Genomic DNA, 17,436 nt, shown 5'->3' on the forward strand with positions numbered 1-17,436 from the left:
AAACGCCTCATAGTTGAAGAAAAACGGGTGGATGTCTCATTTTGCCTTTATTCATTACTTCTCTCCACCTTGCGGGTTTCCGCAGAACTACTACGTCAAACTCTTGCCTTTGCTTCGTGTTGTCGACAAATTCGACTTCGCTCTGCCATCTGCTAGCCGCCTGGTTAGCTCAGATGGTAGAGCGGCTGCCCCGGAAAGGCGGTGGTCCCGGGTTCGAGTCCCGGACCAGGACGAATTTTTCTTCAACTATGAGGCGTTTCTTTCGAGGAACCCGTATGGGTTTCCTTTGTAGCAATTGCTACGAACGGGTGGATGTCTCATTTTCCCTTTATTCATTACTTCTCTCCACCTTGCGGGTTTCCGCAGAACTACTACGTCAAACTCTTGCCTTTGCTTCGTGTTGTCGACAAATTCGACTTCGCTCTGCCATCTGCTAGCCGCCTGGTTAGCTCAGATGGTAGAGCGGCTGCCCCGGAAAGGCGGTGGTCCCGGGTTCGAGTCCCGGACCAGGACGAATTTTTCTTCAACTATGAGGCGTTTCTTTCGAGGAACCCGTATGGGTTTCCTTTGTAGCAATTGCTACGAACGGGTGGATGTCTCATTTCCCCCCCCCCTTTATTCATATCGCGAAATGAAAACACGTATAGAGTTGCGCTCAAATTTTGCATCAGGGACTACAGTAATCGTCGGTGCATTTCTTCTCAGCGACAGTCGGCTATGTGGGTCGGTGATGGATAATCCTACTTCCACGTCACACCAAATATACAGGTCGTGACGTCAGGAACAGCTAATCTTCATTTATTCTCGCGAAAAATACAACATTACCTTTACTTTTTCACTTACCCTCGTAGCTTGCGTCCTCCAACGCTTGGCTGTGGCTTGGACACCATATTCTACAACTCTCTCATGTGAACAATATATCCGTAGCGGCCTTAAAACTTCAATTATACGTAGTATTTTTTTACCCTAAGCGAGAGCTCGTTTTATTTTGGCCACGTACCTCTCACATGACTAGTTTTCGCCAAGCGTTAGACTATACCCTACCGGCCAGAGCAGATCTGATGTAGCCAACATTCCCTTTCATCAACAGAAAATAAACAAACAAATAATAGCAGCAAAATAAGTCGAGTAAACCATACGCTTTGGAGACAGTAGCCTGTACTTTATTTTATTATTTGAATGAAGGCGCGAGTTTTCAGGCGAAAGCATTTTTGAACTGTACAGCGCTGATCGCAAGAAAAGCACGCGGTTTTCTAACCACGCGGTTAAGCTTTTCCAAGAGGCAACATGGTGAACTATAGCTTGAATATACACAGTGAACAAATTATCGAGAACAACACACAACAGCAAAATAAACCAACAACGTCCACAAACGAGTATTTAGGAAAGTAGAATCACATATGGTCCCTTCTTGTCGTTACCCTTTCCGAAACTTTTGCACAGCCTCTAGCGTTAGCGCTCGGTTAACGCATGCGCCAAACAATGGCAAACGGGTGTCGCAGGCGTTCAACACGAGGGAAGGGAAATAATTTAAAAGATCAAGAGAGGCTGTACAGGAGATTATGCACCGTGCAATAAGCGCTTGACGAAAGCAACAACGCATAGGAAGGGAACAGCACAAGACTTCCGCTCTCATTACAGTGCAAGTTGGCTGATGCATCTACAGCAACGTAGGGACGCGGCAGCTTCAAGAAAATCAACTAGCCCAAATGTGTTAGCACGTCGTCGTGTAGTGTTTCAGAGAACAGCTGGCTTGCATTCAAAGGGTCCGATGACTACATATATTGTAGACCATGGAAGCACTGCAGGACACTGAATATTCAAACTAAGACGTGCTGCCGACATCGTAAACCCAAAGACACATGGTAGGGCTAAGCGTGCTATGAATAGTACGGCTAGTCGTACAAGCAACCGCATCTGAAGTTTCCATAACCATATACAGGTTCCACCAGTAGATACAGCTATCTTTAAGACAAACATTCCTATATAGACAATCGCGTCTTTAGAAGTGCCCATCAGGTTGCGTCAGGTACCAACAGAATATAGCAATAGAAGCATATATTTTCCGAACTGAAACAGTCGTACCAGCAATAGCGTCCACACATTCTCACCAAGTCCCTTCATATACCAATGAACTCTAAGGGCAGGAGCACTTTCAGACTCCACCAAACAGCTCTAACAAGTTTCAATAGACGTCCCAAACGTTACAACACATACTAACAGTAGAAGCAGCCATCTTTCAGATTCATCATACGTCATATCGGACGTAATGTCATACCACGTGTTTCCTGCTTTGGCGTCTCGATTAGGGCAACCTACTTAGCTATTCAGCTACAGTAGGGGAGCCGGTAAGCAGGTGCTCTTGCCAGCTGATCACGCATTAAGAGCAAAGCGCGATGCTTCTGGGTTGGCAATACTTTGTCATATTGGAGCTTAGAACTTAGCCTAAGGGTTCTCGTGTTGGTTTAAATGGTACTCCTGTGTTCCCTTTCTCATTACACGGGACTATATCTCACACTCAAAGCCATTTTACGGCAAGTTGGGCCTAAAAAACTTCAGGAAGAAATACGAAAGACATTTTAGTCGGGCAGACATCAATATGACTGCTTGGAACGATCGCGGTGCCGGTGCGACGATAACGGAACACAACGTGTAAACGCCCAAACATGCTCCAGACTTTCATGTTTTGTTTTAATAATTTCTAGCTTGTTCGTTTTTAAGCTCTTCCGCTCTTAGCTCTGTGATCCTTAAGTGGCCAATTTCGAGTGTCGAATCGAATTTATGAAATTTTTTGCGGCTTTAACACGTTGTAGCTAGGTCACACATTCGATGGTTTCTGAAACTTAATCTATATGGCAGGTAACCAGTAATGTTATTTTTTTACGTGCCAGAAACAAGATATAATTATGAGGCACGCCGTAGTGGCAGACCCCGGGTTAATTTTGACTACCTGGGATTCTTTATCGTGCACCCAATGCATGGTACATGGGAATTTTTGCATTTCGCCCCCCCCCCCCCCGTCGAAGTGCGGCCCCCGCGGCCGGAATTTGATCACGCGCCCTCGGGCAGTTATGCTAAATATCAGCAGCTAGTTGGTGGACATAGCTCTTGAATTTAAATTAGATTGCTTAGCAACATTATTACTTCGCAAGCAGGATGAAAATGAGGACGCTGCAAATACTGACAAATTACCAGAAGGATTCAAACGTTGCCCTAACGAATTCCTAAAGCGATGGAGCGGAGGTGCTGGGCCATCCAACGTGCCTGGCAAACTGCGGTTCCCCTGTTCGCATTACTTTCTGCTCCAACGACAAAACATTATTGCGTAAATTATTGTATGCTAAGATTGACTAGACAGAATAGAGAACAGAAAATAAAACAGACCCCTGGCCGAGAAGTCTCGGCTAAGAAGCACTACATGCAAAGTGCCAAATGGACAAGCTAGAGACCAGAACACACATGACTAAACAGATGGCAACAAACAGTGCATTGTCACTGTGCGCTATGAAGGCTTAACTTGAACATAATACATGCACACAAGCTTCAGACTAGCTGCATAACGGCATGCAATGCGCAATTTTCTTGCGTAACAATAAAACAAAGAAAGCCCGGATAGTGGCCGTCGAAGGGCTAGCAGGATTTCTGTGACAAGAACACCAGCCATTACTCACTTTCACGAATCATTTGACCAGTGACATTTACAAGCGTCACTTGTCGTCAGTGTTGTTTTGCATGCTGAGGACTATAAAATTGTATTCTTCTTCAACTCCGAAAATTCGCAAAGGATGTCTAGCGCCAACGGGCTGGCGTCAACGCATCACTGAAGCTCGTTGTCCCCAAAACCGGTGTAAACACCACAGGTCTGAGCCCGATCTCAGTTGATCCGAAAACGTTCTCCAAAAATTCAAAAATAGGACATGTCGTCGAAAACTATCACTGCTGAAAGGCACAGGTCCGCCACTGTTTTGTCACCAGGAAACGGAAATAGTTTAGCAGCGTAATTTCATACCTGACATATAGCAATAGCAATCGGTTTAGGAAAAGGTAGAAGAACCTTTCTTTTTTTGGTATAATTCATCATGAGTTTGCGATTTACACAACATGCATTTGTCCGAGGTGTACGTTCTTTGAAAGAACAATTCCCTCTTATTCGTCACCGCAACTCCTGAGCTCACTCTGGACAAAAACTGAATCCGTTGCAAGGTTGATGTTCGAGCACAGAAGAGGAAAAGAGTGTTGATGTTCATGGAACAGCTTTGTAGTTTGTAGACTGTGAACATCCGTGCAGACGTTCCCCTTTTACTTGTTGCAGCACTTTGCGGCGAAGCTCTTGCCTTGTTTGTCGTTGAGGGTGAGGCTGTCTTTCTCGTGGGGTACGGCGTGCTTGATCATGCTCCTACAACACACACGCACAAAAGAGAAATGTGTAAGACTATGCGGCTTCAGACAATAAAACTAAAAAGTACACGCGTAAGGTTAACAGACAGAAAAACTGCTATGCAGATTAGAGTGCAATCAGGGGTAGCTGATGTTCTATTCAAAATATTTAGCTCGGGGTCAACACCGATTACCCTATCAAATGCAGAAATGCTTTTATGAAATGAGCGCTGAACCAATTCGATGAAATTTGTTGGATTTGACAGAGAATGATAAATTATAGTGACTCTATGAAGCAGTATGTTGATTTTGGACTTCAACATACTTACAAAAATTGCCAAAAATTTGTCATTTAAAAAAACAGTAGCCTGAAGTTTAGGAATCTGGTAACTCTACACCAATAACAGACATCGCAGCTCTGTAATCTGCATCTTTAGAACATGTAAAGCGGACAAATTTGATCAAATAGTTTACAACTTACGCGAAATTTTTGCAATGTTTAAGAGCGTTTTGCAAAAGTCCGACTTTCAGATTAGTAGTCCACCTCAGAGCAGTGGGTAACACATAAATTTTGTTCGCCTTTGATTATATATTCTATGCAGTTTACAGCAATTCTACTTATTTTATTGGTGAGTTAAAGAGCTCTAAACCTAATACTTGAGTTCTTTTTTTATTTTTACAATGTTCAAGAATTTGCCCAAAATATTCAAGGCGTAAATAATAAATATGCCACCAACAGTCCCTACATTTTAACATTTTCTTTTAAATGCAAATACCTCATCAAATTGGGTGCAGTGGTTGCCGAGAAAAACAATTAGGAACTTGCACTAAGGGAAGTTAAGTGCAGTCGAGGACGGTCGGGAGTTACCAAACTAGTGTAATAGCATTAGGAAACTTGAAGGCACAGGGGCTATTCTGCTGACATGGAAATTTAGTATAATTAGAGATCACTAGTAGAGGCACAAGTCTTGTAGTGGATATAAATTACACTAATGGCAACAAACCGTGCATTGTGTTTTCATAATAATACCATGTGACCATAGATGGTCCACGACAGTTAACTCGCCCGTAATAATGCTGATAAATAAGTTCAGTGCCAAGGACAGTGTGAGTTATACAACAGATTTTAACCGGAAGCTCGAAACTCTTCTGCTTGAAAAATGAAAAAAAGTGTGCTGGCGTACACTTGCACAGTACGAAGGAGAGGATAGTTCACTTACCTCGTCAATGCGCCTACAGCCTCATTAATATTCGACCCGTCTTTGGCACTTGTCTCCACAAAGATAGCTTTCATTTCCTGAAAAACACACAAGACGGACGCAGTCGGTACCAATGACGTTTTTGAGCAGCTTGAGAAAGAAAAGTTCAATAATTTCACGTACGAAACGGCACCTAAAGACTGGGCCTCGTATCGTGGCCCTCTGCTTCAGAAAGGCTGCGCCTATAACCCGACACATCTTTTTTTTTTCTCTCATATACATCGACGTTAGCTTACTCTGCAGCATTTCATGTTACGAGTTGGCGGATGCGAGGAGTTATCGCTTTACATCCGGCGTTTGCAGCACAGAAGCGGATGCCAACGGATTTCAGCTAATCATTTGAAAGCTGCAGGCACATTAATGCCCAGAAAATGCTATTGCGAATTCTTCTCCCGCAGAAAATTTTTGTTGTGTTCCAAATCTGACACCATCCGCAGTGTAGCCATATTTTCGGTGTCGTTAATGAGTGCGAACTTTGGCATAAATTGCCTGTAAGCAGTCGTCCTTTCAGTATGTAGACTCCTTTCCGACTATTATTCACTGTGGGCATTTCTCAATCAGAAAGCACATGTTCACCTATAAGCTTTTAGTTAGGTAATATGGCGTCCATACATCAACTTTAACTAAACACAGCGAAATGATTTCAATGGCGTGTATTCTTGAGTTAAAAATGAAATGAAAAGTTAACTTCCCCGTGCAACAAAAATGTCGGGGGTATTGAATACAAAAGAGTACTGCTCGCAAGTGGGCGACAATACTGTGAGCCTGAAAAACATTGTGCATGCAGCATAATCATGTAAACCTAGTTTAGAGGTAAAACCAGCACAGGGTTTTAAAAAAATTAATACACCAAGCAAGTCATCGTTGACCTTTTTCTTTTTTTCCTTGACAACCCCAACCATAGATTCTGCGGAGGATATGTCCTGGTTTAAACGCCTGCCCCAATAAGCAGCAAGCGCGTGGGTTAATGAGTCCCATGAGCATTCAGGAACGAGATCAGATCGCAGACGACAATTGCTAGAGCCGAGGACTGTTGCCTGTTCGTTCAACACTTACTTGCGCGATCTTTTCCCCATTTTCTCTCTCCACGACGGATTTGCTCTGCATTTTGAAAATGTCCCGCAGGTCGGTCTTGTTGGAAACCAACATGATGGGGATGCCGCGGGACGCCACCTCCTGCGAAGGCAACCACGGAGAGCGTCGTGAGACCAAATCACGCGATAACGACTAGACTCTAGTGCGCTTAAAAGAGCGCTCGCAGAAAGAGCGCATAAAGAGACTACGCGTGTAAGGACGTAAAGTTTAACTACAATTGCCAGCGCGAGAACACGAGTGCGACGAGCATCCCGCAGTGCTCTAGCGATGGCTTTCACCGGTGATCGCACCACCGTCGAGGTTGGCACGGGCCGTCTCGAGATAACTTCCAGAGTACACAAGCGCTCCAGGCCACCCACTGGAAATAGCTATTAGTCCCCTCGGGGACTGAGTATGTCTACAGTGTTGATACTAGCCACTTGAATATTGTACCGTTTTACTGGCTCGGAGCAAAAAAAAAATTGCTAAACGCCTATTTTACCCTGCAAACGAACAGATCTCGTTTGCTCACCTACATGTCTCACCCATATGTCACTATTATTTAAGCGCATTCGTTACCGAATCGGGCATACTCCAAGTGGTGCGAGCATGCAGGAACACTTCTGGGCAGTTGGCCCGGTCCACAGCTCCTGAATCCCACGGCCTCTTATTAATCTAGGGCACCGAACAACGGTACGATCTATTCTCAAAAAAAACCTTTACCACCGATTTCGTGCTTATAGAAGTGGTGCAACGTGAGCTCATTAGTAGCAATAAACTTGGCGGAAAGTATCGCCGGTTTGAAACGTCCCCAATCTAGTATCGGCGTGCCATCGGGCTCTGACGAATTGTTGCACAACCGCGGTACCTGCGCAATAAACTGAAACCGCATTTATACATGACCGAGCAGATTGGGTAAGGGAACAAACGCGAGTTAATGACATCTTAGTTGAAATCAAGAAAAAGAAATGGGCATGGGCAGGACATGTAATGAGGAGGGAAGATAACCGATGGTCATTAAGGGTTACGGACTGGATTCCAAGGGAAGGGAAGCGTAGCAGGGGGCGGCAGAAAGTTAGGTGGGCGGATGAGATTAAGAAGTTTGCAGGGACGACATGGCCACAATTAGTACATGACCGGGGTTGTTGGAGAAGTATGGGAGAGGCCTTTGCCCTGCAGTGGGCATAACCAGGCTGATGATGATGAAGATGATGATCATAATAAGTCATGCGACGTACCTCAAGATCAGACATCCATTGCCTCACATTGAGAAATGACTGTTCGTTCGTGCAGTCGTACATGAGCATGACGCCGTCAGCCTTGCGGAAATACGACTGCGTTATGCACCGGAACCTGCACAGGAGGTCACAATTTACCAGATTAGTTTTGAACAAAATCAGTTGAATACATTTTTTTTTCTTAAGAAAAGCAGAATCAGGGATTCCAACAAGGTTGTTGCACACCTGAATATTACAAACGTGACCCTGATGAGAGTTGTCACTAGTAGATTAGAAGTGAAAGCTGTTCACAATACGTAAACTTGGTCCTTTTACACGAGTACCACACTCTCCGTCGCACCGACCGCATCTATTTTTTGCAGTCTTCCAAGAACGTTCGCGTCGCATACCAACCCAGCCGGTGGATTAGTTTCATCACTAGTGCATAGACTGTGTGCAATATGACATACTCCATCAGCAGCAGATCATGACGTTTATAATTTTAGAGCGACAGTTTGCTTGCAGTTCAGAATCATACTGTACATGTTGCCACACACCCACTGCCCACATCTTGCCCACTGACTGTGTGCTACGTCATCTACGACAGCACCTGAGACATTCTTAAGGCATGCGCGCGGTTAGCCATCACTGCAATGCAAGTGGTCGCGCATTGAGCGAGCATTCGGTTTGTTTTGCTTGATTTCATAGATTGAGATCGCTCCTGTGGCGTGACTCCTTTGAAAAAAACGGCGTAACGGTTCCTTTGGTGAATTGGAGGGAACCGTGCAAAGCCGTTGCACCCTTACGAATGAAATAAGATTGTGAGTAATAGGTCGCTCAATCAGCTGGTTTGTACAGCTGAAGAAGTTTCCCTCTCTAGCTCAACCATTTGCCGTAGTCTCAAAGTTCAAGCACAACGTCAGCCCGGTCCAACTTCAATCCGCACAAGTGTTACGTTAGACTATGCTCGCCTGAGCTGCGTACGAAAATTTCTATGCCTTTCGAAGAAGACATGGCGCACAATAGCAACTCCTATTTCGAAGCAGCTTCTTAGCCTTAGATTATCACGCAGATGTTGTTCTCTTTTTAACAACTATTTATTCCAAGATAGCACACTGACACGCCAGCACTAAGCACAGATCACTAAAAAAAACCAAAAGGGTATTGTATAAGAATGACGACAATTTTTTTTTTTTTTGTGATAAAGATACTCCCTGGAATATTTTATATTTAGTGCGTTAAAAGGGTATACAAGCACTCTGGAGGACTGCGTCTACTATACGGAGAAGCTTCACGAATCACGCATTTGGGATGCTCTGTTCTGCTACAAAATCTCGCACGGGTAACCCATATGAATACCAGACCTCTATCTACTAATATCTAGTCTTTTGTATTACACAAATTAGAAATTGAGACTTTGCGCTCTGTACATATTGCTGCCTAAATCGGAGCGCCAGGTGTACAACTCTCCTCAGGCTAAACCACTAGATCGTTCATGTTCAAATTTCGCACAAAGGTGACGCATAGTAGTGGAAACGCTTTAATAATTTCTCAATTTTGGAAGCCCTGATCACCTGTTCCGCCCAGGATAATTACGCAGGTATCTGCTTATGGCAATTCCAGAATGTAAGATTCGTGGCAATGGAACCACGACGCCCTTTGTCATCCATGCGGAGAAATCAAAAACTGCAAACGAAACACGATTAAAATGCGCAACACGACTAAGCAAAGACAGAAAAAGAAGCCACGCTTTTTTAAAAGAAAGCACTGTGCGTGCTTATTTCTTTGTCTTGGCCTGGTCGCCCCGCATATTTAAATCATGAATTCGAAACCACGGTTTCATGCCAGAGAATTCTGCAACTATTCCTTCACATCCCCTGGAACGACGCGTACCTCTTACGATTACATATTCTCGACGAAACAGGCATTTTGACTGTGGTGGTGCCCTGATATGCAGAGGCGCCTGGTCGGAGGCCTTTGCAACTTCTTAAAGGACGACCATCTCATGGTCTGCATGTGAATGCCAGTTCTGTGTTATGCCCCCCAGTTGGTGATAACATTAGTAATCATGAAATGCCACCAGCGTAAGAAATTTGAACGAGAACGAGGCAGAGACTTAGTGTTAGAGAGTCATGTGTGCCCAGCGCCCTATTCACGCAACATACGGTATATGACAGGCACCAGGCGACCGCAACAGAGACATGGAAGGACAGCGTTGGCTCACAACCTAGACGTTCTGAGCCTTTATTTTCATCTCGCTGACTCCTCTACTTTTCTGAAACGTGATTCAGCTGTCACGTACCTTTCCTGGCCGGCTGTGTCCCACAGCTGCAGACTAACGTTCTTGTTGTCGATGCAGATGTTTTTCGTCTGGAAGTCGACCCCTGCGTATGTCGACACAAAAGTACATTTTTCTTACTATTCCGCTAGAAAATAAGGCACCTGCTTAAGCTACGTTTGTCGCAATACAAGAGCCCAGACAAGTAGCCTATCTTTTCCGCGGGGTAAAGAAGTGTTTATTATTATTATTATTATTATTATTATTATTATTATTATTATTATTATTATTATTATTATTATTATTATTATTATTATTATTATTTGCGATAGCCACACAGCCCGCACGACCAGCATGCGTGCCTCGGTTACCGTACCAGAAAAAAATAAAGTGCAAGGAAATTCGTTAGCGTAAAAGCTACGCTCTCATTTTACGACAAACGATCGTTTATAAGCATCAAACCTCCCTCTTAATTCGCATCCCCCTCCATCCCCCTTCCCCTTCGACGCTGAACACGTAGGCAATTTCATGTCTGAAGTTTTTCGTGAGCTGTGAAGGGCCACAACATACGATACGTCATTTTATGTCACATACATTTAATGCGACTCTACAAAAGAGGCTCCGCTGGAATCAAATTCGTAAGCGTTACATATTTTCGCAACAGGAGTAAGCCATCATTGACACTAAACACACCAACACCACCCCTGGCTTCTGATCAAGCCGGGAGAATGCACAGGGGCACTAGTAGAGATGCCGTAATTGTTCAACAAAAAAAAGAGTGAATAAAAGTAAATATTCCCTAACAGGGCAAAAAAAGCCTTGCCAGGAAACTTATAGTATGCCCACGATATAATGATATGACCAATACCAGGATCGCCTGCGTGACTGTGAACTTTCTTGACGGTCGTCCTCTAACAGTGAGCAAACTTTTTGGACGGCGGTGGTGCCCTGATAAGCAGAGGCGTCGGGTCAGAGCTCTTCGCAACTTCTTAAACGACAGCACACTCGTGGACTGCCTCTGAATGCCAGTCCTGTGTTATGCACTCCACTTACTAAGTTTATGTGAAAGTGTTGATGTGGGGATTTTCCCAACGTGACGTGGTGATTTCACGAATTAATCAGGCCGTGCTTCTAGTAATTATGCCCACTGTGACACTACTTACATTCCTGTCCCTTGCGTTATAGCTTGTACTCGGTTTGTTTAAATAATTTTCTTATCTCTTCCGTTTAATTATGCAGGTCCAACTGACATGTTCCAATCTGAGAGGCGAAGCTTTCGTGAAACAGTTCAAGAAATGTCACACAGATGATTATAATCTGCACTGTGTTTTGCGTCATAGCGATTATCTGCATGCCAGTGAAGACGACAAGATACAGAGACGCCCCTAATCCCCACGTGACCCACGTGACCGCTTATTATACTGTCTCCGGGTGGTCTCTTTTGCTATGAGCCTGTGACTCCGTATCCAGGGTCAGCGTGCCAACCAGGGTGGGCCGATGCTGGAGACAGTGGATTACTAAACTGCGCTTTACTTGGCGAAAGACCAACCATGTAGATGCACCAAACCCCAGGAAAGCAGGCACACAAAGAGTTTCTTTATTAAAGAAATTGTGCTCTTGATGACGTCCATTGTTGCGATTAAGATATCTCATTTGTTTTATTACTGTGAACTTCTGTAGAAAACAACTCCAGTAGCCAAGACGTACACCCTTAAGGTTAGTACGAGCTGCTCGGCAAGCCAGCAACGCGCAGACATGGTCACGAATGTCTGGAAGTGTTCGCAAAGAAAGCTTCCCTTTGAAACTATCATTCACGGGACTCTAGCACAAAGCTACAGAGGAAGCCCAATACGGGTTTAGCAGATCAGAAAGCCGTGTTGCTTTTCCGTCATACCTTAGCGATACAGTCGAGTGGATGACAATACCTTCCTTTCCCATAATGATAACATAAATAAATGAGATACATAAAATAAGAAGCCAGCCTTAATTACCAAGCGTGGAGGTGAGCTGCGGCATGAAGATGCCCCTGCTCAGTCTCATGATGAACGAAGACTTGCCCACGGCCGCGTCGCCGACGAACACCACCCTGAACGTGTGCTCTGGCGGGCCCGTGCAGTCAGTGAAGCTGCCGATGGACCTATCGGCGGAGCACGTGGAGCCGGAAGAGATCCTGCGGCTACACCGAGTCTCCTGGTCGGAGACCTTCATCTGCGCCACCGAGTTCCTCCTGCGGTCTTCGACGTAGCCGTCGTCGCGCGGCTTGTCCTGGTCGGGCTCGTCGGTCGACTTCGCCGGCGTGTCCTGTCTCGACAGGTGGCGCCGCGGCACGGGCTTGGGCTCCGGGGAGGTGACCCTGGACCTCGGAAGCGGGACGGGAGGGACTCCCGACCTCTGGGGAGACAGCGACCTCTGCCGCCTCGTCTTGAGAGCGCTCGGCGAAGGAGCGATGTTGACGCTTTGGCACGAACCGGACGGGCTGGGAGCTCGACGGTGGTACCTGAGGAGAAGAGGCCGCCGGATAAATAACGGTGAAATGTGGCGAAAGTTAAATGCCGTTAAGGCTCGCTAGATAGCTTCGGAAAGTGGGAGAGAGAAAGAAATGCTGACTCTATTACAAGCTTGGGATGTTAGCCTAGCTGATAAGACGGTAGCGCCAGCACCGTGGTCAACGAATCACCAATGTCGACGTGGCAGAGGCGCACGGGTTTGAGCTATGTCGACTCGCGTTTGTGGTGGCCAGCGCTCCCGGCAACTGCTGACGTAACCAGAATAAATATCTTTTTCGCTTTAGCCTGGCGGCTTTCGTCAATGTGCTCCGCTTCGCTCAAGACCCCACAAGGACAAAAAGTAATTCTGGAGTACAGTAGCTAGCTGGGCGAGTAGGTAAATCTTCATAACTATTACACACAGCGCGCACTAAAAAACACGGACGAAGACGCTCGTGTTTGTCTATTCTTCGTCCATGCTTTAGTGCGTGCTTTGTGTAATAGTTAATAATTCGGCGAGTTGGTGATTCTCACCAGCTTTAGCTAAAGGGCGCATCAAGAAGTGGAGGTAAAAATGCAGACGCTGATTTTTCCCTCGCACGGTCTCACAGACGCCGTCTTTGGGCCCCTTGCGTTAGCGCTGCTTTTTTTTTAATAGCGCGACTGACGCTGCGGCATGCTACTCGAAGCGTTATGTGAGAAATATAATGTACACAATGATAACACAGGCATACAAACGACCATACACCGATGGACACGCGCATACACATTATGACTCAGTTAGACCTACAGAAACTATTAAAGGCATTCCACTCCAACTATCTAGAATGGTGCATATTCAACAAAACATACAAGGAAAAATAGCGGAAGACTTACTTCGCGGTACTTGGGTCGACACCTAGTTGCCGTTTGATTTCACTAATCCTCCTAGAAGATAGATTTCCCCGGGTCATCGGCTTCGGCGAGTCATCAATACTCTCCATCTGCAAGTAATCACAAGATAACAGCCCCGTCAAGTATGACGCAAATGCATGCCATAATACTGCAAGAAATTACGTCGCAGAGCTTTCGCGCTCACTTTAAGCTAACTACGTTCGCTTCTCTCCAAAGACAACTTCATTTATTGATATGGATGTGACAGAAAATGTGGGCACCAAAATTCATTGGCCTGTCCACGGCTACAACTTGTGGCGTGATTGAAAAATATGACATGAGTAGAAGTGAACGAATTGCAGCATTCTCCCCTAACATACTTCGAAACAGACGTCCATGATGATCAGCGCGCAAGCCTTCCTACAAAATCAGGAAAGCAGGGCTATGCCCAGCAACTGAACGGTACGCAATTGCTAGGGTCTTGATAAGAAATTCCAAGTTATTCGCTACAACGCACAGCAATGCATACAGTGTAAACCAAGACCTTCGCGCTCTCCGCGTAGCGTGATAAAGCAAACGACAAATTTGTATCTCTTTATCTATCGTGTTTTACTGTTAGACAGTTCCAATACAAATCAAAGGCCAAAGCCATCGGCGCTTGCTTTTAGGCCCAGCTGAACATGATGACAACGGCCGTTCACCGTAGTTATGGTCGCCAGTCAATGCTACGACAATACCGATGAAGGTGAGAGGAAGCAGTTATTTGGGACTTTAAGCGCTTATTGCGAAACCCGCGCACAATATACTCCCTGCGTCTGATGAACTATCGCAAAGCTGGCGCTTCACGCGTGGAACTCAGCAACACCTGAAGGGAATCACTCAGGCTACGCTGTCTCTATTCAGCACGGAATTACTCAGAAAGGCGACGAAGCGACCGCCGTGAAGCATCCCTGCAATGCCCCGACTAACAAGAGCGCCCTTTGCTGGCGGCCACTCGCAAATCATCAAGCTCACGAGCGGTGAACGAAACACGCACACAGGCTTGTCAGGCGCAGCTTCAGCCGCGCAAGCCGCGCCGTACGCTTTCCGTTTCAGCGCCCACAGCGAGAGCGAGGCGCTGTCGTTGTGCAATACTGAAGCAACATCCCGTGAAGCAATTGACTGAAACGCTGCAACACCTGTAGGGCGCGAAATTATGGCACTTACGCTACAAATACTCCTGATCTATAACGAATACAAGCGTCGAACACAAACATCATTGCGATTGAAGTTTCTGGTTTATAATATGTACGTCATCGGGTTCCTGCGTTATATACACGATCAGTACAAAATACAAGCGCCATACAAAAGTTAGTAATGTTAACGTCTCGGGTCAACATTTAGCAGTTCGAGCGAAAGACAAGCGCGTCAGGAAATGACCGGTCGAAAGCATTTACTTTCGATTACTTTTAATGCGATTAGCATTCTTTGGCAACTTTCCGGCTTGTCCGCTTGTATCTAACCACTTTCAACCAGTGGCCCAAGTTATCTACTAGCCTGGGTCACTGTGTATGTTGTGGCAGCTGTCTTGCCGAGCAGCCAAGAGCCACTGGGTATATGTGGTCGATATATAGACAACCTGCGGTTGGCTGCCATCTGGCCTAGTAGACAACATGGTGTGTCACTGGGTATACATGCGTGGCACAGGTTATGTACCCGAACAGAGCATTTCGGCACTGCGTAAGATATATGGGCGTGTGCCCATTCTCAGCCAGTGCCCAGAAATGGTGTACCAAGGTGATGCAAGGAGCATACGCAGCCCTAAATATATTAAAGCGACAGCATCCCAATCACAACAGACACCTCCGTGTCAAGTGCGGCCACTAGACGGAAAGCCATTGCAACGATGTCGCTGCCAAAATACTAGGGATACTGCGGAGTTTCAACTGGGGTGGAGTGATTACTACACGATATACTGTGCCGTGATATCATTTGGCGTTGACGTTGGCAGCGAAATTACAACCTTATGTGTCCATGGCGGCAGTGCGCTGTGTCGCTACATTGCTTTATTGCTGATCGCATTAGCGTCAACATTGATCGTGAGATGGGTTCTGCCGGCAACTTTTTGTTTCGGACGGACTTGATATACATTCTTGAAAAACGCACGAAAGCAATATGCAGGGAGAAACGAGGTACGAGAATCGCCATCAATCGTACAAAACCGAACGAAAAGAGTCATGCTACGACTGCTTGTAAATGGTACTACACACAACCGACAAAGAAGACAAACACCGAAAACAAAAGTTGGCACAGTTGACGTTTGGACTCCTGCACGGAAGCCTTGCTAACAATACAAAGTGAAAGGGACAAAAAAGCTGCTTAAGTACAGCACATAAGGGGACCCCGACACCTGCTGTACAATGGTGGCCAATTCGTATCTTTCTGGTTAAGGCCATTCGCCGCGTAGCTCTTGCGTGAATTGAGTCTAGATAAAGACGCATAGCCAGAGTATTGTGTTTCGTAATCACAAGTACCTGTTTAGACTTATTCTGTTCACAGTTACTCATGTTCGCCAGTTCTTGACAATTTGGCAAGAAAGAAAATCCGGCAAAACCCATGTCACGATGAATGTCGACGTTAACGTGATTAGCATTGAAGCAATGTAGCGACACGCGGTATTGCCAACACCAAAACGTGTCACGTATGACACGTGTAACTAGCCGGGCTCTTTTGTCGTGCTTCGCACTAGAGTTACTGTATATGGCTCCCTGCGGGAGCCATATACAGTAACTTTACTTACACTGGACACGCTGCGCCATCTGGCGGCACCGCCGCGAAGTCCGCGTGTCGCGTTTGGGAGACGTACAGGCGCCCAAATCTTTAACTGGCGCGCGCGAGCGGCGACTTTTCCGTGCGTCAGCGCCGTATGACGGGGCGCGGCTGCAAAGAGTCTGAGGCTAAGTGCATACGGACAAAGCGCGCTCAGCTGGGCCCATCGTCTGCTAAGCTGTTTCCAGCCTCGCCCCGTCATACGGCGCTGACGCACGGAAAAGTCGCCGCTCGCGCACGCCAGTTAAAGATTTGGGCGCCTGTACTATATATTAAGACTGAGTATATAAGGCGCAGTTTCTATTCCCCCCAGCGCCAGAGAAATATTTAAGCATTTTCCTTTTCGTTGAAGATCAGCACCTACTCAGTGAGCCAAGTTGGCATCAAAGAGGATCATTGATGAGCGGCACAAACCTACTGCCACAAATCTCGGGACCCAAGTTGTTGTCGCATAGGTTCATGGAAGAGTCGCACGTACTCAGCGGTTTGAGGGAACCGCTTTTGAAACCGGTTTCCTCAGCACAGCAGCCCGATGCTCTATCCGTTAGACCATGATCTACCCAGTGACCCCAAATGGCTGGAAAACGGTTACAGACACGGACATCGTTCTCTCTTTCTGTTGCTTCCATCGCCTCGTTTTCTAGTTGCCATGTCTCAGTCGCGGTGAGGGCGCGAGGACTAAGTAGACAAAAAAACACAGTTACGTTCAGTAACTGAGGTATGACTAATGTAACTACCTAGTGACCAGAAACGTGACGCAGTGGCTCGAAGGACGAATGAAAGAGGCACACATGCCGCATAATTCTGAACAGTAACAAGTCTTTTCCATTCGCTGTTTTGTCAGTTTCCTCTACGGTACCGCGTTTGTAGCTGCCCTATAGTTAACGCTATACCACGTCTCAGGCTTCTCCATCAATACGGTGACCAGACCAACACCAATACGGTGACCAGACCAACACCTCTTACCTTGCCTATGCCTCATTAGCGCGCAAGGTCTGAGTGTTCGAATAGTGTTGAGTACACCTCGGAAGAACACTTCACCTTGACCCGCGCACTGATTCAAC

At 46.0% G+C, this 17,436-nt stretch overlaps 1 protein-coding gene across 10 annotated transcripts in view; it reads right to left on the reverse strand.

Moving 5' to 3' along the window:
* Positions 1 to 1,141: 1,141 nt before the first annotated feature.
* LOC142560066 (uncharacterized) overlaps positions 1,142 to 17,436 on the reverse strand; it is a 116,045-nt gene continuing 99,750 nt past the window's right edge. For all 10 annotated transcript variants that reach the window (XM_075671848.1, XM_075671845.1, XM_075671847.1 and 7 more), the window contains 7 exons: positions 13,568 to 13,674; positions 12,197 to 12,702; positions 10,230 to 10,311; positions 7,949 to 8,063; positions 6,693 to 6,812; positions 5,598 to 5,674; positions 1,142 to 4,396 (listed from right to left, as the gene is read on the reverse strand). In XM_075671848.1, coding sequence (XP_075527963.1) covers positions 4,300 to 4,396; positions 5,598 to 5,674; positions 6,693 to 6,812; positions 7,949 to 8,063; positions 10,230 to 10,311; positions 12,197 to 12,702; positions 13,568 to 13,674 — 1,104 coding nt within the window. In that variant the 3' untranslated portion in view covers positions 1,142 to 4,299. The remainder of the gene's footprint in view (positions 4,397 to 5,597; positions 5,675 to 6,692; positions 6,813 to 7,948; positions 8,064 to 10,229; positions 10,312 to 12,196; positions 12,703 to 13,567; positions 13,675 to 17,436) is intronic.

This window comes from Dermacentor variabilis, chromosome 10 (genome assembly GCF_050947875.1).
Source record: "Dermacentor variabilis isolate Ectoservices chromosome 10, ASM5094787v1, whole genome shotgun sequence".
In the NCBI taxonomy this organism is placed as follows: Eukaryota; Metazoa; Arthropoda; class Arachnida; order Ixodida; family Ixodidae; genus Dermacentor; species Dermacentor variabilis.